This window comes from Melanerpes formicivorus, unplaced genomic scaffold (genome assembly GCF_026170545.1).
Source record: "Melanerpes formicivorus ecotype bairdi unplaced genomic scaffold, bMelFor1.0.p_v2 SCAF_309, whole genome shotgun sequence".
Taxonomy (NCBI): Eukaryota; Metazoa; Chordata; class Aves; order Piciformes; family Picidae; genus Melanerpes; species Melanerpes formicivorus.
Window position 1 is genome coordinate 47,022 of NW_027142661.1, and position 23,598 is coordinate 70,619.

The window sequence follows — 23,598 nt, forward strand, 5'->3', positions numbered from 1 at the left end:
TTCTATTCTGTTCTATTCTATTCTATTCTATTCTAAATACTGATACTCTGCAGAAACTGCCATTGGCCTCAGAAAGTGCAGTGACTTGGAAGAGACAGAGCTGAAAAGTCAAATCACTGCACAAAATTAGTTCTGCCCCAGCTCAGATCAGGACATTGTGCTAAACTACATGAGATAATCAGTAGCTATTCAGTGTCCTGCAGTTTTGACCTCCTTTGACCTTTTTCCTTCCCAACATAAGAAGTGGAGAAACCGCATTCTGCATCTTCTCCTTTTTGTCACTTTCATCCAGGAAATACTTTTTTCTCTAACAATTTTTTCATGGCTGATCTCACCTCCTGGTTCCTAAGAGTGTAGATGAGGGGGTTCAGAGCTGGAGTGACAGCACTGTAAATGAGAGACACTTGCACACCCCTCTCCAGAGAGCTTCCTGAGGAGGGTGGAGTATAGTTGAAGAGCACTGGTGTGTAGAACAGCACAACAACAGTGAGGTGAGACGCACAGGTGGAGACGGGCTTCCATCTTCCTTCCTGTCTCTGGACTTTCTGGAAGATGGAGGAGATGATGTAGAGGTAGGAGAGGACTATGAGAATGAAGGGGCCCAGAACAATAGATGTGGTGACAACATTGAGGAGGATCATGTTGAGGCTGGTGCTACTGCAAGCCAAATTCAACAGGGGCTTGATGTCACAGAAGAAGTGCTGAACATGGTTGCAACCACAGAAACTCAGCTGAGAGGTCATGACTGAGTGCATCAGGGCATGCACAAAACCAGAGGACCAACTGGCCATGACCAGCAGCAGGCAGGTGTGGGGGCTCATGACGAGGGCATAGCGCAGGGGGCTGCAAATGGCCACGTAGCGGTCATAAGCCATGGCGGCCAGGAGCACACCTTCAGTACTGCCCAGGAAGTGGAAGAAGTGGAGCTGGGCCAAGCAGCCAGCAAAAGAGATGGGCTGATGGCCAAAGAGCAAGACAGTCAACATCTTGGGAACAGTGGCTGTGGAGTAGAAAATGTCCAGGCAGGACAGGTTCCCCAGGAGGAAGTACATGGGGGTGTGGAGCCGTGGCTCGAGCGTCACCAAGGTCACAATGGCTCCATTGCCCACAAGAGTGGCCAAGTAGAGCAAGAGAAAGGAGATGAAGAAGGAGTGCTGCAGTCCCTGGCTAGTGCTGAGGCCCAGGAGGATGAACTCAGAGACCTTTGTCTTGTTCAGCATTGCTGAGAGGCAAAGGCAGAAGGTCAAGGCTCCAGGGTGGTGAGCAGGAACAGTGCGGCCACAGGGCTGTGGTTTTGTGCTGCTGCAACACAAACAGAGCAGAAATGAGCAAAGCACAGTGCAGGGAATCCGACAGAAATGCTGCAGGGGGACACAAGAAAGGAACGTGGCCAGAAGGAACTTGAACAGTGTCTTCTGCTTCTGGCTGGAGCAGAGTGCAAGAGTACAGAGGGGAAACAGGAAACCCAAACCTTCCCTCTCTGGACAGCAGCAGAATGTGCAGGATGGAGAGCACTGCTGCTTCCTCACCTGCAGACACATTCAACATTCAGCTCTGCTCAGCTCTAGCTTCCTGATGCAATCCTTGAGCTCAGCAATAAAGTTCCTGACTCATCCCTCCTCAGGCTTGCTTTCTGCTCTTGTGCCTGCATTTGAAGAAGCCAATTACACCTTTCCTCTTTCTGATTGTCTCTCCTCTCTTCCACACTTCTTTGACCTTACAATTGTTTCTATCACCAGCCACCACAAGGTGTCCAAGGCACCTCGGACCTCAGCATGTCCTCTGTGTTCTGCTGAGAACAAAGGCAGAGGTTGCCTTGGCATGGGATCCCCACCTGCTGCTGTTTCAGACTGCATCCTTTGCCTGAAGGTCTTTGTGCCGAGCAGCAGCAGATGAACAGGAAAGCAGAAAGCATCTCATCTCCTACAACACTGTCACATGGCAGGACTGCACCCAAGGGAGTTGTTGCAGGCTCCTGTGGAGGGTTGAGGCAGACCCCCTCCCCACCACGGGCAAATAAAAACAACAACTGAGACAAAGGGATTGCAAAAGCGATGGAAAGTTTAAATGGAAAGCAGCGAGTGTGTACAGAGGGCCAGAAGCACAGTGACAAAAGAAATCCCAAAGCAGACCCAGAAACATCCCATCCCCACCTGAGGGTACACCCAAGACCCCCAAGGCTCCTTCTTCCCCCTCCCACTGCTAGGCTAGCCTCAGCTGGCCAGATCTGAGCCTGCCCATCCCCCCATGGCCTTGGGCCTAGCCAGGCCCATGGCCGGGAGACATCTCCCCCAGTTACTGGGTGGTGACGAAGGAAGAAAGAGGAAGTGCAAGACCCCGCACTGGATCTTATAGTGGCACAGAGAATTATGGTATGAAATACCTAGGTTCCTGTGTCCACCCACTGGGCTGGACTTCTGGACACAGGAAGTAAACACAGCAGTGGGCACCCAGCCCAAACTGATACAGCTCCAGAGCACTTTGCTCATCCCCCTGCACCTGCTCCCAGCACCCCACTGCAACAGCACCATCAGGTTTGGCTGTGCCCACAGCCTGTCCAAGTGCCAAGGAGCCAGCAGCCGCTTTTGTCCGCTCTGGGTATCTTTGGGCATTGCTCTGGGTGAGCCCTGTCCCTGTGCAGTGAAGAGCAAAGCCCTGAGAGAGCTCTCCAAGGGCGGGCAGGCACAGCTAGAACTTGCTCTCAGTAAGACCGCAAATTCTACCAGACAGGCTCTTCCCTGCCTCCAGCACTGACAGACACAACTGATGGGAAAACAACCGCTTCCAGAGCACTCCCTGGGGAGAGCTTGCAGCCCCTCGAGATACATTTGATTGGCTTTCTCGTCTGTTCCACTGCACTGCGTGCTGCACACTCGTACTGAACACGGGTGGGTTTCGAAAGCCCAGATGAGGTATCTCCAGCCACTCCCTCTTCTCCTCGGACTGCTTCAGCTGTATCATTGCAGCATGAGATCAGCAAACAAAGAGAAAACTTCCCAGCTGATTCCATAGTCACAGAACCCCAGCCTGAAGGTCACTGCCACATGCACTCCTACGTCCACTCTCAAAACCTGGCTGTCGTGTTTCTCTGGGCTGCTCTCTGGAAAAACTCTGTTGGAAACATGAGATCTGATGACATTGTAGATTTCTCCAAGTCCTGGCCAGTTGACTGCAGGAGAGGGGTCGGTGAAAGTCTCCTTTTCAGACTCTTGCTGAAACAGAAAGGCAGAACAGACCCTGTCTGCTCAATTTGCCTCTTTTCCCAACTCCATCAATTCCCTAACAAACAAAAAGGACAACGCTGCACAAACCTCACCTCATTAACAAGCAGCCCCTTCTCATTGTAGCAGGGTCACATTCTGATGGCCAGCCAGAAGGCAAAGCTGAGGACAAGAAAGCCACAAACTCAGCTTTGGTGCAGCTAAAAGGCTGAGAGTTTCTGATCTCCTTTTAACTTCCACAGCTACCTGGCATTGTCCTCGCTGAAGGATTAATGCTGCAGCTGTGATGGAAAGGACCACCCTGAGTCCCCAGGGACCTGGAGCTGCTCAGGTAGGATGCAAGGAGGAAGCTTTGCAAGCAGTACCAGAAGTCTCTGATGGCGCAGTCAGAGGGGGCAGAAAGTTCTTTAATCACGTCCAGAGCGTGCGAAAGACCAACAACAGGAAGCCAATTTGCTGCTGCTCTGCTCAGTCTCCTGAGAGGAGCTTTGGGAAGCAGTGGGGAGTTGCAGGGGAGCAAGCAGTGCTGCCTGTGCGTAAGGCACAGATGAGCCACCTGCAAAGCAGAGACAAAAAAGGGAGCAGTCCACAGAGCCCAGCCAAGAGCAAAACCAAACCAAACCCAAAACTCACCAAACCCCAGCCCAGCCCCGCTCCACCCACTCCCCCAGGAACAAACAGAACCCACCACAAGCATCTTCAGCTCAGTGCACAGAATTTATGGCTGAAGTTTCTGCTGGCTGCAACCTCCCTTACTCTGGAGCAGCCTCAACCACACTGGAGCACTGCTCAGGCATCGAGACCTAAATCTCACTCAAATGCCAGAACTCGTGAAAGCTGCTTGGTGTTCATCCATGCTGATGTGTGGGACTTCTGCTGGTTTCTTTTCACTGGCATGTCACAGAGTCATAGACTGTTAGAGTTTGGGATGGGACCTTCATCCAGTCCAACCCCCTCCCCAACCAAAGCAGGGTCACCCAGGACAGGTCACACAGGAACACATCCAGGTGGGTTTGGAAAATCTCCAGAGAAGGAGATTCCACAGCCTCTCTGGACAGCCTGTTCCAGGGCTCTGTGACCCTCACTGTAAAGAAGTTTCTCCTCATGTTGAGGTGAAGCCTTCTCTGTTCCAGTCTGCATCCATTGTTCCTTGTCTCATTACTGTGCACCACCCAAAAGAGCTTGGCCCCCTCCGCTTGCCCCTCACCCCTCAGCTATTGATAGACATTGATCAGATCCCTCTCAGCCTTCTCTTCTTCAGACCAAACAGCCCCAGGGCTCTCAGTCTCTCTTCACAGGGGAGATGCTCAAGTCCCCTAAGCATCCTCCTGGCTCTCCCTTGGACTGTCTCCAGCCGGTCTCTGTCTCTCTGGCACTGGGAGCCCAGAGCTGGGCACAGTCCTGCAGTGTGGTCTCAGCACGGCAGAGCAGAGGGACAGCAGAACCTCCCCAGCCCTGCTGGCCACACTTTTCCTGCTGTACCCCAGGACCCTGTTGGCTCTCTTGGCCCCCAGGGTACATTGCTGTCCCATGCAGAACTTGCTGCCCACCAGCGCTCCAAGGCCTTTCTGAGGTAAGGAGGAGTTTCCAGCCTCTTTGTAGCCCCACACTTCCCAAATTTGCATCCCAAGCTTCATCTGCAGGCCCATGGAAGCATTTCCACAACACTTTGCAGAAGTGACTCACTCAGTTCCAGCCCAAGGGCTTCTGGTGTCAGTGTGGGAATCCTGCAGGAGCTTTTGAGTCCCACTTTTGATGCCTCTTTCCAGGAAGGTGGCTTTCACAGCTCCTCTGTAAAGCTCCAGCCTGATGGTTTGAAATCCCAGCTCTGTGGACACAGACCTCTGCAGGCTCTGATCCTTCCCCTGCCCAAAGGAACACAGCTGGACAGGGTCTTGTCCGGTCAAGTTTTCAACAGTCTCAAGAGCATTTAGGCAAACTCTCTGGGCAGCCACTTCCAAGCCTGAATACCCTCCAGGCAAAAAAGTATTCCCTGGTGTCTAACCCACATTTCCCAGGCTCTGACTTGTGTCCATCACCTCACACTTCCCCACTGTGCTTTTCTGGGAAATGGTTGCTCCAGTTTCCTCTAACAGAATCCACCCCACACAAAGTAGTTGTAGACAGCAAGATGATGATCTCCTTCTGCCAGGGACAAGGATGGAGAAACCTAGCCTCCCAGCCCCTCCTCGAGGTGGCCTGCAGGTGTATAAGACCACAAATCACCCTCTTGGTCCGCTGTTGCTCCACTGGACTTCCTCCACCAGACAATGTCTTTCTCTTATGAGCAGCCCAACACTGGACACATTCTGAGAGATGTGATCCCAGAAGTGGCAAAGGGAGAAGAAGGATGCCTCCTGTGCAGATGCCCTCATCCAGATCATTGACAAAAATATTAAAGAGGACTGGCCCTAAACTGAGCCCTTGGAAGACCACTTGTGATGGGTGCCATGCTTGCCAGCCTCCAGTCCGCTGGGGACCCCCCCAGTGAGCCAGGGCTGCTGGTGAATGATGGGAAGTGGCTCCCTCCCTTGGGTGTTTGCCATCCGGCCCCATAGACTTGCACGTGTCTAAGTGGTGCAGCAGGTCACCAACCACCTCCTCCTGGACTGTGGGGGCTTCATTCTGCTCCCCTTCCCTATCGTCCAGCTCAGGGCTGTGGGCATCCAAGCCTACATCAGGAAGAGTGTGGCCAGCAGGAGCAGGGAGGTCATTCTGCCCTGTGCTCAGCACTGGTTAGGCCACACGTTGAATCCTGTGTCCAGTTCTGGGCCCCTCAGTTTAAGAAGGACATTGAGAGACTTGAAGGTGTCCAGAGAAGGGCAACAAAGCTGGGGAGGGGTCTGGAGCACAGCCCTGTGAGGAGAGGCTGAGGGAGCTGGCGTTGCTTAGCCTGGAGAAGAGGAGGCTCAGGAGAGACCTTCTTGCTGTCTACAACTGCCTGAAGGGAGGTTGTAGCCAGGTGGGGGTTGGTCTCTTCTCCCAGGCAGCCAGCACCAGAACAAGAGGACACAATCTCAAGCTGTGCCAGGGGAGGTTTAGGCTGGAGGTGAGGAGAACGTTCTTCCCAGAGAGAGTTGTTAGCCATTGGGATGTGCTGCCCAGGGAGGTGGTGGAGTCCCCATCCCTGGAGGTGTTTAAGAAGAGCCTGGATGAGTCACTTGGTGCCATGGTTGAGTTGATCAGATGGTGTTGGGTAATAGGTTGGGCTCAATGATCTCTGAGGTCTTTTCCAACCTGGTTCTATTCTATTCTTGTCCTTTATGTAGCTCAAAAAGGCAACCAGAGGGATTTCTTCCATCACTTTCTCAGGTGCTGTTGTGAGGCTGTGGCTCCTCAGCTCCTCCTTCCTGCCCTTCTTGAAGAGTGCTGTGCCATTTGCCTTTTTTGCAAGCATCATAACTTCCTGGGCTCACCATCACCTTCCAAAGACAAAAGAGAGAGAGCTGGTGGGGGCATCAAACACTTCCTTCAGCACCACCACCCTTGGCTTCTTCCCATCCAATCCCCTCAGCTCTTGTGTGCACAACTGCCCAGAGTGCTCTGATTCTGTCTCCCTCTGCTCCTGCTGCTTGCCTCCCTCAGGGCAGAGCTACCAGGCACACATGAGGCAAAGCAAGCCCTGCCTGCCCCAGGCTTTGCAACCTCCTGGCTCTACATGTCTGCTGCACAGTGTCTGCTGGACTTACAAATATCCTCAGCCTTCCTTTTCCTGTCAAGACACATCTGGAAACTCCTCTTCTTGCCTTCCAACACCTTGCTAGCTCTAACTCCAGCTGAGCATTGCTTTCATAGAATCACAGAATGGTAGGGCTTGGAAGGGATCTCTGGAGATCATCTACTCCACCCCCCCACCCCCACCCCACTAACGCATGTATGCCTGGATCAGGGTGCACAGGAACACGTCCAGGCAGGTCTGGAATCTCTGCAGACAAGAAGACTTCCACCCTCTCTGGGTAGCCTGCTCCAGTGCTCCACCACCCACAAAGTAAAGAAGCTTCTCCTAAAGTTGTTCTGCTTTGCACCCATTATCCCTTCAGCTGTCACTGTCCACCACTGAAAAGAGCCCTGCCCCATCCTCATGCCCTCCACACTTTACAGATTCAGAACCATTTGTAAGCTCCCCTCTCAGTTTTCTCTTATCCAGGAGGAAGAGCCCCAAAGACCCAAAAGCTCTCTTTTAATTTCTCATTTTGTCAGTTCCTTATTCCCCAAAGCCTCTCTCTTCCAGACTCAGAACTTGTGGCGGGTTGGCTTGGACTGCAGCCAGTCTCCCACCCAGGCACTCTCTCATACCTCTCCTTCAATAAGAGATGTCAGAGCAGGAGAAAAAAGTAAAATGGAAAAGCTCTTGAGATAAGAACAGGGAGACCATTGCCTGGTTATCAGCATGGGCAAAACAGGCTGGACTTGGGGAACATTAATTTAGCTGTTTGCCAGCTGAAACAGATTTGATGGTGAGAAACAAAGAGAAGGCAAAAGCATCTTCCTCCCAGCTCTCCTTATTCTTCCCAGGTTCAACTTCACTCTTCTGTTCCCAAATCCTCTGCCTCTTCCCAGACCCAAGCTAGGCAATGAGGAGTTGTGGGCAGTTCGTAGCAATTTGCCTTGACTGCTCCTTCCGCCTCCTGCTTTTCTCCTGCTCCAGTGTGGTCCTCCCTGAGGACTGCAGGCCTTCAGGATAGGCCTGCTCTAGCAGGAGCTTTCCAGGAGCTCCTGGTCCCCACTAACCAAACCTTGCCATGTGCACACAACAGCCATGGAACTGAGTGATTGTCCTTTTGTACGGGCAGCAGATGGCCTTGGGTGCTTCTGGGCTCAGAGGCTGTGGCGTAAATGCAGTCACACAGACTGGAAGAGAAAATGCTGCTTGGATGCAAGCAAAACCAGAAGGGGGTGAAGTTAGATGAAAATGAGCAGAGAGAAAAGAACAGGACAAATCATGTTTGGCTTTAATGACCACCCCACCTGGCAAGCCAGAAAAAGATCAGACAGAAAGGATCAGGTTCAACCAGTCCAGACCAAATCCCCTCCCACAACTTTCTGTCAGCCTCTGTGAGAAGGGAGTTGATGGAAAAAAAGCTACAGCAGTGAGCTGGCAATGTCTCACTTCACCCTTTCTGTATGGGGCTCAGGACCTTCCTGGCTGGTTTGTAAACTGAGCTTTACTCTGAGATGGGAAAGACATGGAGCAAGTCTGGACTTGAAGCCAGTCTCTGCCATGGTTAGGGAGGACACTACCAGGAGACACAGCTCCTGCCCTCCAATCCTAAGGCACTGGCATGTTTCAGAACTTGTTCCAGAGGAGCTTTGTAGGGTGGGGAGCAAAAAGTTGCAGGCTATCACTTTTGCTCTGAAGTAGGACCAAACCAAACTTCTCTGTTTTTCTCCACACTACCTGTACAGTGATGGAGCTAAAGGCACAGTGCTGGGCAAAGAAAGGGATTTTACAGCCTGCTGCTGTGATGTTCTTGACACCAAGCTGGGTTTCCTTACTTGTCTGCAAGGCCAGAGGTGCAATGACAATGAATGCTTGAGCTTCTAAGGCCAGGGTTTTTATGGACTGAACAGCAAATGCCTGCTACAAGAGCCCAGATCTTTTTGAAAGGAATAAACCTTTATTTAGAATAAACCAAACCAGGTTGGAAGAGACCTTCAAGATCATCGTGTCCAACCCATCAACCAATCCAACCCACCCAAACAGCTAACCCATGGCACCAAGCACCCCATCAAGTCTCCTCCTGAACACCTCCAGTGATGATGACTCCACCACCTCCCCAGGCAGCCCATTCCAATGGGCAATCACTCTTTCTGTATAGAACTTTTTCCTAATATCCAACCTGAACCTCCCCTGGTGCAGCCTGAGACTGTGTCCTCTTGTTCTGGTACTGGCTGCCTGGGAGAAGAGACCAACCTCTGCCTGTCTACAACCTCCCTTCAGGTAGTTGTAGAGAGTGATAAGGTCACCCCTGAGTCTCCTCTTCTCCAGGCTGAGCAACCCCAGCTCCCTCAGCCTCTCCTCACAGGGTTGTGTTCCAAACCCCTCACCAACTTTGTTGCCCTTCTCTGGACTCGTTCCAGCAAGTCAACCTTCTTCCTAAACTGAGGGGCCCAGAACTGGACACAGGACTCAAGGTGTGGCCTAACCAGTGCAGTATACATGGGCAGAATGACCTCCCTGCTCCTGCTGGCCACACTGTTCCTGATGCAGGCCAGGATGCCATTGGCCCTCTTGGCTGCCTGGGCACACTGCAGGCTCATGTTCAGCCTGCCATCGACCAGTACCCCCAGGTCCCTGTCTGCCTGGCTGCTCTCCAGCCACTCTGACCCCAGCCTGTAGCACTGCATGGGGTTGTTGTGGCCAATGTGCAGAACCCGGCACTTGGATGTGTTCAATCTCATGTTGTTGGATTCTGCCCATCTGTCCAGCTTGTCCAGGTCTCTCTTGAGAGGCTTTCACTTCATCCATCAACTCCACTTAATTTTGCTTTATGAGGGAAATACTTGTGTTTGGTGCAGCTAGAAGGAATCCCTCCCCTGGGTGGGGGAGAAACAGCCTTCTGCTCTCACAGTAAGTAAGCACTTCTCAATGCACCTCCTCAGGCTTTGCTTGACTTCCTGATTCCTCAGGCTGTAGATGAGGGGGTTGAGCATGGGTGTGACAACTGTGTAAGACAGGGACACCAATTTCTTCATGTCAGGTGAGAGGCTAGACTTGGGTTGCAGGTGAATGATGCCAGCTGTGCTGTAGAAAAGAGTGACTACCACCAGGTGAGCTGCACAGGTGGAAAAGGCTCGCCTCTGGCCCTCGGAGGAGGGTATCTGAAGAACAGCATGGACAATGAGAAGGTAAGAGATGACTACCAGAGAGAAGGGAATCAGCACGATTGTGACAATGGCAATAAAAATCAGCAGCTCAAAGAAGGCTGTGTCTGCACACACCAGCTTCAGCACAGGAGAAACATCACAAAAGTAATAATCCACTGTGTTTCTCCCACAGAAGGGCAGGGTAAATAACCACGTGCTGAAGCCCAGAGCCACGGGGACACCAGACAACCAGCAGCCAAGAGCCGCCTTGAAGCAGCGGTCCCTGTTCATCAGGGCGGCGTAGTGCAGTGGGTGGCAGATGGCCACTTGCCGGTCATAAGCCATGGCTCCTAGGAGGAAGCACTCACACGTCACAAAGAGAATGACACAGCTGAGCTGCAGGGCACAAGCTGTGAAGGAAATAACTTTTCTCTCCAGCAGGAGGATCGTGAGCATCTTGGGGACAACGCTCAGGCTGTAGCAGATCTCTGTCAAGGCAAGATGCTTCAGGAAGTAGTACATGGGTGTGTGCAGGACAGGGTCAATAGTGGTGATCACAACAATTAGGGAGTTCCCTATCAAGATGGCCAGCAACATGATGGATATCAGAATGGAAAATAGAAGCCACACCTTGCCCTGGAAGGCAAAGCCCAAAAGTAAGAAGTGAGCAGGGATGGTTTGGTTCCCTGGCCTCATTTCCTCCTCAGGTCCTATTCTAAAAGAGAAAAAAAACAAACACTACCAAAGATTCAGTAGCTTGGGACAGACTTTGTGGTCTCATAAATGGGCAGTGATGCAAATAAAAGGAATTTAAAACATGAGGAGGAACTTGGGCTGGAAATGGCAGTTAGCCACTGTAAAATATCTCAGCTGGGGAACCTGTACCAGACCCCTTTAACAGTCACAGGCTGGGATTCGTCTGCTCTGCATTATTGACCAGCAGACAGCCATGCAAGTGTCAATGAACCACTCTGTGTCTGCTGTCCAGAGAAGGAATGGAAGCCTCCCAAGTGCAGGTCACCTAGGGTGAGACAGGAGAACTTTCCTTTGCATCAGCTGGATGTGTCTCCACGAACTCCACCACAGCAATGTCTGTAGACATGTAGAGGTGAGGCAGTCCTCTGAGGATCACGATAGGCTTAATGACCAGGAATGCAGCACGAGGCAGAAGCACCAATCCTTCACCTGCCAAGGTGGATGTCCAAGGATGCCAGGATTGATGCTACCATTAGTGATGGAGTGAGTCTGAAATGTCCACGTTTGGATATCTGGAATTAGCCCAAATTAATTGAATTATTGGAGGCCCAGGCTAGGTGGTATGGAGATCACTGAGCTGCTTTGGCTCAAGTACAAGTGACCTACCTACAGGATTTTCACTGCTAGCCCTGCAAAAGGACAGCCCAAACTGGACCCACTTTCAATTAGCAAAAGTGTTCCAGCCCCCACATTTGTTTCATCAAACCATTAAAGACTCCCATCTTCTGAGTGCTGCCTCAAGCTGAGCTCCAGGCAGTAAAGAGATGCTCAGCACACACACAGCTGCCCACAGCAGAGTGGTTGTCAGCATCTGCACCCTCCTGCCTTTCTCTGCTCATCAGATCTGCTTGCAGAATCATTTCTCTGGGAAGCTTGCTGGACTGTTCCAGTCACAATGCACTTGGCTGACATTTGAAGGACACATCAGAAGAACAGAATCATTTTCCTTCTGCATTTACATCACCAGGATTGAGATGAGCTCAGGTGTAAAATGTTGCACTGCCAGAGCCGGGGGCAGGGGCGATGGACGTGGATTCCTCTTGTACATCCTCACAGCTGCTGCTGGCTGCAGGTAGAAGAATCAAGCATGGACACACGCCTGTGTTCTGGTTTTGTCTCAGCAGCCAGCTAAGAATGAGGGATGGAAATATTGCCTGATGTTTCTGAAATAGGTTTCTCTTTCTGTTTTCTCTTTCTGTTCAGGAAGGACAAGAATTCCAAAGCCAGAGAGGAAGATAAACGATCAAGAGAGGTTGGGGGGGGGAAGGAAACAAACCAAAACCAAGCCTTTTTGTTCCTCTGTAAAGGGCAGCATCTCCTCTCTGATTCCAAAAGCTCCTGCTGCTAATGGGTGGAGGTATTTGAGTTCCCATAGGCTCCCAGTGGGATAAGGTCTCCAGACAGCAGCTTTCTGCTATGATGATGTTGTGTCATAATCTTTTTGTATCCATGGCCTCCATAAATACACAGGATGTTTTGTGACATGCTGGCTGAGCACAGCATAGGCAAAGCTTCCTTCTACTTGTTGTATGAGTAAGTGACAAAACTGTGAGCAGGAACAGCAGGATCTTCTCTTCTTCTTTTTCTGGTTTCCCTTCTCCAGACCCTTCCCCAGCCTTGTTGCCCTTCTCTGGACCTACTCCAGCCCCTCCATGTCCTTCTTGCAATGAGGGCCCCAAAACTGAACCCAGCACTCAAGCTGTGGCCTCACCAGTGCCTAGCACAGGGGGACAATCTCTGCCCTGCTTCTGCTGGCCACACCATTGCTGGGACAGGCTGTGCAATGACTTTCAGGACATTCTGACATAGGTTTGCATTTCCTCATACCCTGGTTTGTGCAGTTTTAATGATTTGTAAAACAAAAAACCCATACTCAAAGCCCTTACATTTCCTTTCATAGTGAGCTGGCTTTGGTTTCTTTTGAAGTCACCCTGAACAGCTGCTCCATCCTCCTCCGCTGAGCCTCAGCAGTTCCTAGCCTCTGCTTGCCTGCTCAAGCACACTTGTCCAGTGCACACTTGCCTGTGCATGGGTGGGGGGTTTGTGGCTGGCCACACAGGTGTATTCCCTAAATCATCTGACTGGAACTTTGCATGATCAAAGAGCAAGACATAATTAATCATTTTTTTTTGTTTCAAATATTCATGCTCTGTTGGAACATGCAGACTCAGTTGTGCAGCTCCTAGCTGAAATGGGATTCTTACTGAGGCTTTTGCCTCTGTTTTTTTCCTACATGATCTAGCAACATCCTTAAACATTCCCTGAGTTACTTCTCCCTCTTTCCAAAGGTGATGCACTCTCTTTTTTCCCTTAATTCCTTCAAGAGTCCCTTGCCTACCCAGGCTGTCTGCCCCACTGGCTCCTCCTCAGCACACAGGCACAGCCTGTTCCTGCACCTTCAAGACTTCTCTCTTGAAGTAGGTCCAACCTTCCTGGACCCCTGAGTTTCTAAGGGCCATTTCCCAAAGTACTCTCTGAGTTAGTTCCTTTTTGTTTTGTTGCTGCCCCTCTTAGCTTGACTGCATATTGAACACCCAATTATCTCATGGTCACTGCACCCCAGACAGCCTCCAACCATCACATCTCCCACCAGCCCTTCTCTGTTTGTAAAAAGAAGGTCAAGCAAAGCCTTATACAGCTCACACAGCAGCTGGGATAAGAAGCTGTCCTCCATGCACTGTAAGAACCTTCCATACTGCCTCCTCGTTGTTGTGTTATGTTCCCAGCAGATATCAGGCAGGTTAAAGTCTCCCACAAGAACAAGGTCTGGTGATCTTGAGAAAGCCTTTTGCTGCCTATAGAATAATTTATCAACCTCTTCATCTTGGTTGAGTGGTCTATAACAGAATCTGACCAGGATGTCAGCCTTGCTGGCCTTCCCTCTGGTGCTTACCCATAGGCACCAGTGTGGTCATCATTCATCTCTAGTTCCACAGCACCGAGGGCCTCCCTAATGTACAGGGCCACCCCTCCACCCCTTTCCCCTTGCCTGCCTCTCCTGAAGAGCTTGCAGACATCCATTGCAGGGCTCCATCCACATGAGTCATCCCACCACATTCCTGTGATGCTGACTGCATCACAACTTTCCTGCTGTACCAAGGCTTCCAGCTCCTCTTGTTTGTTACCCAGACCATGCTCATTGGTGTACATGCACTTCAGCTGGGCTGCTGATTTCACCCCTAATTCTGGCTTCCCACCCTCAGCCTTCATTCTGGAGAGCCTGGTTTCATACCCTTCCCCTTTCAAACCTAGTTTAAGGCGCTCCCAATGAGTCCTCCTGCACCTTTCATTATTCATCCCTGCCATGGAAGAAACTGAGCATCACCTGTGCTCCTGCCCCATCAATCAATGGACCCAGAGCCTGGTTGTGACTGTGACAGTTTAACATGAGGGCTAACCTGCCTGCTCCCCCAACACAGTACTGAGGGGGAAAATGACACATAACAACCCAGGGTTGAGATAGAGATAAGAGTTTTATATAACATGAGATTTCATAACCACAACCTTAGCTAATAGTCTGATTAATCTAATAGTGAAATGCATGGTTACCTTAGCTCAGCCTATTTGCAGAAGCAGCACAGTGAAATACAGGGAAAAAAACAGCAAAACCAGAAAGCCAAACCAAATTGGTTCCAAGATCCAGAACCCAGAAGCAGCAAGTGGCACAGGAAGCCTTTCGTGTTGCAGTCTGAACTTCAAGCCCCCTCCTACTCTGCTCTTTCACCTTTGAAGCTGGCAAGATTGCAGCATGGTATGGATAACAGCAGCAGGTTCAACTCAATCCACAACAGTGAAACAGCCTGGGTTTCACCTGGTTCTGTCCCAGAGGTTATTTCCTATGTGCATCCCTATGATTTGTGAAACCAGGCCCAAAGACACTGGGGATAAACTTTTTTCTCTGCTTTCAGACAGTGACAGAGAAACTGCAGTTTTTGAGGACCCACATCAGGAGTGTTACAGAATAGGTCAGGTTAGAAAGGACCTCAAAGATCATCTACTCCAACCTCCTGACCATGGGCCATCTCCTGACCATCTCTCAACTAGACTCAGCTGCCCAAGGCCTCATCCAGCCTGGCCTTGAATACCGCCAGGCAGGAGGCAGCCACAGCCTCCTTGGGCACAGCCTGTGCCAGAGTCCCACCCCCGGGCAGCCTGTTCCAGTCTCACCACCCTTGTACTGAAGAACTTCTTCTTAATGTCCAGTCTAAACCTACTCTCTCTACTGTTGAAATAACTCTCTTCTGCAGAGATGAGCTCACACCTTCATCTCAGACACAGAGCTGGAAGGTTGGCCTGGAACAGCTGGGACCTGCAAGCTGTGTCCACCAGGGAGGATGCTCTCACAGCTGAAGAGCACCCATCCACATCTGGAATGGTTAGGAAACAGTCTGCAAAGAGTGGAAGTTGAGGGCTGGCAGAGGTAGTCCAGGAGGCACCACTGAAGTAGTGCCAGTGGGCTGGGAATCTGGTCTGGGGCTAGAGACACTCCATGTGGAGAAGCTGGGTACCAACCCTGCCAGAGTGGCTGCTGAGGGCCTGCAGGCTTGAGCAGGCAAGCATCAGGAGAAGTGAAATGGTGAGGGCTGTGTTTCAGGATCGAACAGCAGCACTGAAGCCTGGGGCCCTCAGGAGGAGGCCAGCCCCGGAGCTGGGACAGCAGTTACGTGTGGGCCAGACTGGCAGACCTTTGCTTGGGCACCTTTGCTGTGTGGCCACTGCAGCCTCTCTGGAGCCTGGATGTTTTCTCCTCTGCAGGCCCCACGCTGACCAGGAAGCAGCCTCAGGCAGGCAAGGCCTGAAAAGGTCCTGCAGTAGCTCAGCACCCAGCCCCCTTCTTTGCCAGGACACGTCAAAGGGGCTGCTTGGTGAAAACATTTGTTTGCCTCTTTATTTTCCTGTAACCACTCTCTGATCAGTTCCCCAAGAGGGTCACTTAGTGCAGCAGTTCCATCCCTAACAGCCTCAGCAGGCCCCATTAAAACTCCAGAAACTTTTCCTCCTGTGACCGCCCTTCACACCGCGTAATCTTTACCCAAGGGCTTGGCAGGCCAAGCAAAGTGTAACAAGTTGTTTCTTGCCACTAATTCTCTGTACACTCATCAGGTGCCTAAAAAGGGAAACAGTCTTTGAGAGAGAGTTTTGCTAGACTTCAGAAGTTTTAATGAGCAGATGATGCAACAGGGCATTGTGTGCTCTGTGCCAGCCTGAGGTAAACAAGTGCTCTCCAATCAGCTTAACAGACAGAAAGAAGACTGAACAATGTTTATCTCTGTGGTCAAGCATCTTCAGTGGTGTGTCTTGAAAAGTCCCTCTGCAGCCTTCCTGCAGGATCCCTTCACAGTATCACAGTACCACAGTTCCACTAAGGTTGGAAGAGACATCGAGGATCATGGAGTCCAACCTGTCACCACAGACCTCATGACTAGACCATGGCACCAAGTGCCACATCCAATCCCCTCTTGAACACCTCCAGGGATGGGGACTCCACCACCTCCCTGGGCAGCCCATCCCAGTGACGAATGACTCTCTCAGTGAAGAACTTTCTCTGAGGTTCCTCTGGAGAACAGTTTCAGTTGGAAAGCCCTCTAGGATCACCCAGTCCAACATCAACCCAACCCCACCATGGCCACCACACCACGGCCCCAGGTGCCATAGCCAGAGGTTTCTGGAACACCTCCAGGCATGGGGACTCCACCACCTCCCTGGGCAGCCTCTGCCAACCCTTGACCACTCTGGCAGCAAAGGAATTTTTCTTCATCTACAACCTAACCCTCCCCTGGCACAACTTCAGGCCAGTTCCTCTCCTATGCACATTAGACTGGGGAGAAGAGATATGAGATTAAAGGCTTTACCAGAAGTGGGAGAAGAACTCAATGGAATGAGTCTAGCATCTTTGTTTTGTGTTCAGGTGGGCAGTACAAACAAGAACCAACCACCTGCAGCTTCACTGCTCTCTGAAATTCCCAGCTCGTTACTCCAGAGGTCACAGCCATGGGCAGTGGCACTGAGACACCCTCAGCAAGTTTGCTGATGACACCAAGCTGTATGGTGCACTGCAGTCACCTGAGGGCAGGGATCCATCCAGAAGGCTCTTGACAAGATTGAGAAGTGGCCCAGTGCCACCTGTAGGAGGCTCAACAAGGCACAGGGCAAGGTCCTGCAGCTGACTCAGGCCAAGGCCGGGCACAGCTCCAGGCTGGGTGCAGAGTGAGCTGAGAGCAGCCCTGAAGAAAGAGCCTTGGGGGTGCTAGGTGCTGAGCAGCTCCCCAGGAGCCAGCAGTGCCCTGATGCAGCCCAGCAGGCAGCTGTGTGCTGGGCTGCAGCCAGAGGAGTGTGGGCAGCAGGGCAGCACAGGGGATCCTGCCCCTTGGCTCTGCTCTGCTCAGACCTCCCCTCCAATCCTGCCTCCAGCTCTGCTGTCCCCAGCAGCAGAAGGACACAGAGCTGTGGAGAGAGTCCAGAGGAGGCCACAGAGATGCTGCCAGGGCTGGAGCAGCTCTGTTGTGAGCACAGGCTGAGGGAGCTGGGGGTGATCAGCCTGGAGAGGAGACGGCTCCAGGGGCACCTCAGAGCTGCCTGCCAGTGCCTGAAGGGATCCTGCAGGAAGGCTGCATAGGGACTTCTCCTGAGGGTGTCTGGAGCCAGGCCAAGGGATCCTGCAAGTTTCCCATTCACATTAACTAAGCACAACCAGCTCAGGGGGAAGCAAATGAAAGCTGTATTTACAAAGCAAAAACTACACTCTACAATGGAGTGTAATGAATATGTACAGAATACACAGGAGTTACAACAGTATACAGGAGGTGACATGCAATGTCTGCAACTCACAGGAGTTGACATGTAGTGTCTGCAGCTCAATAGGTGACATGCTGTGTCTGCAGCTCAACAGGTGACATGCAGGGTCTGCAGCTCACAGGAGGTGGCATGCGGTGTCTGCAGCTCACAGGAGGTGTCATGCAGTGTCTGCAGCTCAACAGGAGGTGACATGTAGTGTCTGCAGCTCACAGGAGGTGTCATGCAGTGTCTGCAGCTCAGAGGAGGTGACATGCAGTGTCTGCAGCTCACAGGAGGTGTCATGCAGTGTCTGCAGCTCAGAGGAGGTGACATGCAGTGTCTGCAGTTCGACAGGTGCCATGCAGTGTCTGCAGCTCACAGGAGGTGTGTCGTAGGGTTGGAACGGTAAGGCCAAAAAGCCTCCTCCCTCCCCCCTGTAAAGTAAAGGGAAAGAAAATTTGAAGGGAAAGGGAAAAAAAAACTCACAGCTGAATTAGCAAAGCAGTGGAGCTGTATATTTACAAAGCAATATAGGATATGCAGGGGAATTTACAGAATTTACAATATTTACAATATATACAAAAATATACAACAAAGTAGCACAGAAATGAGAGTTCCCCCCTCTGCTGAGGGGGGTTCCCCACCTCCGCTCTCCCCTCTCTCCCCCTTTCCCCAGAGCGGGTTAGAAAAGAGAGAAAAGAGGAAAAAGTTAGAAGCAGTTATGTGTTAATTGGAAAGCAGTTAATACAGGCCTTGCAGTTTATCAGTTTTCAAGGTCAAGCCTTGGCCAAAAGCCCAGAAACAGCTGCTGCTGCTGAAGGAGCGGAAGAAAGACTGATATAAAAGTGCTGGAATGCCCAGGATACCCTCCTGCACTCCCAGTTCAGAAGGTGCTTCCTCCCAATCTACCAATGAAATTAGTTTAGATCCGTCTTTTTTGTTTACCAACTTCCGGCCACCATATTCCCTTTCTTAAGGGGACAGCCTCAACCGGTCACAAGGTGACATGCAGTGTCTGCAGCTCAACAGGTGCCTTGCAGTGTCTTCAGCTCACAGGAGGTGACACGCAGTGTCTGCAGCTCAACAGGAGGTGACATGCAGTGTCTTCAGCTCACAGGAGGTGACATGCAGTGTCTGCAGCTCAACAGGTGCCATGCAGTGTCTTCAGCTCACAGGAGGTGACATGCAGTGTCTGCAGCTCAACAGGTGCCATGCAGTGTCTTCAGCTCACAGGAGGTGACATGCAGTGTCTGCAGCTCAACAGGTGCCATGCAGTGTCTTCAGCTCACAGGAGGTGACATGCAGTGTCTGCAGCTCAACAGGTGCCATGCAGTGTCTTCAGCTCACAGGAGGTGACATGCAGTGTCTGCAGCTCAACAGGAGGTGACATGCGGTGTCTGCAGCTCAACAGGAGGTGACATGCAGTGTCTGCAGCTCAACAGGTGCCATGCAGTGTCTTCAGCTCACAGGAGGTGACATGCAGTGTCTGCAGCTCAACAGGAGGTGACATGCAGTGTCTGCAGCTCACAGGAGGTGTCATGAAGTGTCTGCAGCTCAGAGGAGGTGACATGCAGTGTCTGCAGTTCGACAGGTGCCATGCAGTGTCTGCAGCTCACAGGAGGTGTGTCGTAGGGTTGGAACGGTAAGGCCAAAAAGCCTCCTCCCTCCCCCCTGTAAAGTAAAGGGAAAGAAAATTTGAAGGGAAAGGGAAAAAAAAAACTCACAGCTGAATTAGCAAAGCAGTGGAGCTGTATATTTACAAAGCAATATAGGATATGCAGGGGAATTTACAGAATTTACAATATTTACAATATATACAAAAATATACAACAAAGTAGCACAGAAATGAGAGTTCCCCCCTCTGCTGAGGGGGGTTCCCCACCTCCGCTCTCCCCTCTCTCCCCCTTTCCCCAGAGCGGGTTAGAAAAGAGAGAAAAGAGGAAAAAGTTAGAAGCAGTTATGTGTTAATTGGAAAGCAGTTAATACAGGCCTTGCAGTTTATCAGTTTTCAAGGTCAAGCCTTGGCCAAAAGCCCAGAAACAGCTGCTGCTGCTGAAGGAGCGGAAGAAAGACTGATATAAAAGTGCTGGAATGCCCAGGATACCCTCCTGCACTCCCAGTTCAGAAGGTGCTTCCTCCCAATCTACCAATGAAATTAGTTTAGATCCGTCTTTTTGGTTTACCAACTTCCGGCCACCATATTCCCTTTCTTAAGGGGACAGCCTCTACCGGTCACAAGGTGACATGCAGTGTCTGCAGCTCAACAGGTGCCATGCAGTGTCTTCAGCTCACAGGAGGTGACATGCAGTGTCTGCAGCTCAACAGGAGGTGACATGCAGTGTCTGCAGCTCAACAGGTGCCATGCAGTGTCTTCAGCTCACAGGAGGTGACATGCAGTGTCTGCAGCTCAACAGGAGGTGACATGCAGTGTCTGCAGCTCAACAGGTGCCATGCAGTGTCTTCAGCTCACAGGAGGTGACATGCAGTGTCTGCAGCTCAACAGGAGGTGACATGCGGTGTCTGCAGCTCAACAGGTGACATGCAGTGTCTGCAGCTCAACAGGAGGTGACATGCAGTGTCTGCAGCTCACAGCAACTGTCATGCAGCGCCTGCAGCTCAGCCAGGAGCAGCTCTGCAGCAGCCTAGCTCTCAGGTTTGTTTTCCTGCACTCCCATCTCATGGTATTTGCATAACCCAGCTTGCCAGTCTGCCTGCTTTTCACTTGGCTTTTCATGTGGTCTTGGAACTTCCCCAAGCCCTTGTGAGTTGAGTTCTGCTCTTTCTGAGGCTGGCCAGGCTGAGGCAAAGTCGTGCTTTGCCAAGATGTTTATTCATGAAGCTGTTGCTGTCTCGACTTGGAGGTAGGCAGCCTGAACCCTGACTAACCAACTGCAGTCCACTTGGCCTTCTCAAATGCTACTCAGGAACCTGTGATTAAAACCCAGGAGCTGGAACAAATGTCTCACTTCTTTGTTGATACCAGAGCTGGGCACAAACACTCCCTGCAGGAAAAGATGGAGAATGAGTGACGAGAGACTGAAACAGGCTGCCCAGGGATGTGGGTGTGACATTCAAGGGCAGCCTGGATGTGTCCCTGGGCAGCCTGAGCTAATTGGTGGTGTCCCTGCTGAGTGCAGGGGTGGGTAGACAAGATGATCTTCTGGGGTCCATTCCAACCCAATGTAATCTGTGACTGAAATAGCTGGCACTCAGGGAGCTGCCTGGCATTGAACTCAAGCCCTAGTCAGTCTTAGACTTCAACTCATCTGTGGAACCCAGTGATGACTTGACAGCAGTGAAGATCCTTGCAGTGATTTTTCACTCAGTTGTCATCCTGTCTACAAATTCAATTCCATCCAGGCCCAAAAGCAATCAAGGCTAAGATAATGCTATGCTAATTCCAGTCAAAGTGTAGGAGAAAAGGAAATTTGTAGGAATGGGTTGGGTTGGAAGGGACCTTAAAGATCATCGACTCCAGCTCCCTGGCTATGGGCAGGGACACCTCCTACCAGCCCAGGTTGCTCAAGGCCTCATCCAACCTGGCCTTCAACACCTCCAGGCAGGAGGCAGCCACAGCCTTCCTGAGCAACCTGTGCTTGTGTCTCCCCACCCTCACTGTGAACAACCTCATGATGACAACATCCTCACCAAGGCTTTTGTTTACTTGCTGATCCCCTAGGGTATTCCCCAAGTCTCAACTCTGGAAAGGTTTTTAAGGAGTGAGGTGAAGGAAGGAACAGTGCACCTGACAGGATGGAAAAGAAGAGCTGGGATATTACAGTCTCACGGTATCAGCAAGGTTGGAAGAGACCTCAGAGATCATCCAGTCCAACCTGTCACCACAGACCTCATGACTGGACCATGGCACCAAGTGCCACATCCAATCCCCTCTTGAACACCTCCAGGGATGGGGACTCCACCACCTCCCTGGGCAGCACATCCCAATGGCTAACAACTCTCTCAGGGAAGAACTTTCTCCTGACCTCCAGCCTAAACTTCCCCTGGCACAGCTTGAGACTGTGTCCTCTTGTTCTGGGGCTGGCTGCCTGGGAGAAGAGACCAACTCCCAGATGGCTACAACTTCCCTTCAGGTAGTTGTAGAGAGCAATGAGGTCTCCCCTGAGCCTCCTCTTCTCCAGGCTAAGCAGCCCCAGCTCCCTCTGCCTCTCCTCACAGGTCTGTGCTCAAGGCCTCTCCCCAGCCTTGTTGCCCTTCTCTGGACACCTTCAAGTCTCTCAATGTCCTTCCTAAACTGAGGGGCCCAGAACTGGACACAGGACTCAAGGTGTGGCCTAACCAGTGCTGAGCACAGGGCACAATGACTTCCCTGCTCCTGCTGGCCACACTCTTCCTGATGCAGGCCAGGATGCTATTGGCCCTCTTGGCCACCTGGGCACACTGCTGGCTCATATTCAGGTGGCTGTCGATCAGCACACCCAGGTCCCTCTCTGTTTGGCAGCTCTCAGCCACTCTGACCCCAGCCTGCAGCTCTGCATGGGGTTTGTGACCGTTTGAGGCTGTCCCTTTAAGAAAGGGGACATTGTGTCTGAATGTTTATAAACGAAAGACAGATCTAAACTAATTTCATGGGTAGATTGGTGGAAAGCATCTTTGAACTGGGAGTACAGCAGAGACTCCTGGGCAGTCTTGCACTTTTTCCCCCTGCAGCTCACAGCTTCTGGGCTTTCGGCCAGACTGACCTTGGAAAAAGATAAGGCCTCGGCTAACACACTGGCTCTAACCATATAACTGCTTTTAATTAACAAATTATTCCTTTTTCTCTCTTTCTAACCATCTCTGGGGAAAAAGGGGAGAGAAGGGGGTACAGGGAGAAACCCTTCCTCCAGACAGGGGGAAGAGAATCTCATTTCTGTATATATATTGTAAATACTGTAAATTCTGTATATATTTCCCTGCGTCTCCTAAACTGCTTTGTAAATATAGCACACATTCCCTTGCTAATCTGGCTGTGTTAGGTTTTTTTTTCCTTTCAGTTTTCTTCCCTTCACTTACAGGGGGTTGAAGAAGGTTTTGCAGCCTTCCCCTTCAACCCTCGACAGGGTTGCTGTGGCCAAAGTGCAGCCACAGTATCACAGTATAACTTAGGTTGGAAAGGACCTCGAGGATCATCGAGTCCAACCTATCAACACAGACCCCATGACTAGACCATGGCACCAAATGCCACATCCAATCCCCTCTTGAACACCTCCAGGGACGATGACTCAACCACCTCCCTGGGCAACCCATTCCAATGACGGAACAACTCGCTCGGTGAAGAATTTCCTCCTCACCTCGAGCCCCTGGCACTTGGGCTTGTTGAATGCCATCCTGTTGGACTCTGCCCATCTGTCCAGTCAGTCAAGGTCCCTCTGCAGAGCCTTTCTACCCTCTAACTGACCAACATCTGTTCCCAGCTTGGTGTCATCTGCACATTTGCTGATGACTGACTCAATCCCCTCATCCAGATCATCAATGAAGATGTTAAAGAGCACAGGGCCCAGCACCTGATACCTGGGGCACACCACTGGTGCCTGGCTGCCAGCTGGCTGTGGCACCATTCACCACCACTCTCTGGGCTCAGCCTCCAGCCAGTTCCTAACCCAGCTCAGAGTGCTCCCATCCAAGCCATGCGCTGATAGCTTGGCCAGGAATCATCCAGTCCAACCCCTCTGCCAGAGCAGGGTCACCCAAGACAGGTCACACAGAACATATCCAGGTGGATTCTGAAAGTCTCCAGAGAAGGAGACTCCACAACCTCTCTGGGCAGCCTGCTCCAGGCCTCCAGCACCCTCACAACAAAGAAGCTCTCAGTCTCTCTTCACAGGAGCTGTAAGTGAACTTCTTAATACTTGGAGTACAAGGAATGTGACGCTAGGCTTGTGAGAAATCTTTCTGGAGAGCAGGGGGCAGGCCTGGCCATGCAAAGGCTCTTTTGCTTTCTCCTACTCTGTCCTCTGAAGACACTTGCATTTGCTGAGTCTTACCTACCAAGGTCTTCATCAGTGCTACCATTTCCTGGTTTATCACAAGAACAAAAGTT

General features: G+C 51.3%; 2 protein-coding genes across 2 annotated transcripts; both read right to left on the reverse strand.

Annotated features, from left to right (window-relative positions):
- Positions 1 to 284: 284 nt before the first annotated feature.
- LOC137459008 (olfactory receptor 12D1-like) lies at positions 285 to 1,220 on the reverse strand. The gene has a single exon (XM_068170274.1). The coding sequence runs from the start codon at positions 1,218 to 1,220 to the stop codon at positions 285 to 287; it is 936 nt and encodes a 311-aa protein (XP_068026375.1).
- Positions 1,221 to 1,243: 23 nt separating this feature from the next.
- LOC137459016 (olfactory receptor 10A7-like) lies at positions 1,244 to 10,724 on the reverse strand. Its single transcript, XM_068170280.1, has 5 exons — positions 9,792 to 10,724; positions 8,620 to 8,721; positions 3,057 to 3,212; positions 2,880 to 2,952; positions 1,244 to 1,302 (listed from the first exon to the last, which is right to left on the reverse strand). The coding sequence occupies exons 1-5, from the start codon at positions 10,722 to 10,724 to the stop codon at positions 1,244 to 1,246; spliced, it is 1,323 nt and encodes a 440-aa protein (XP_068026381.1).
- Positions 10,725 to 23,598: the final 12,874 nt, after the last annotated feature.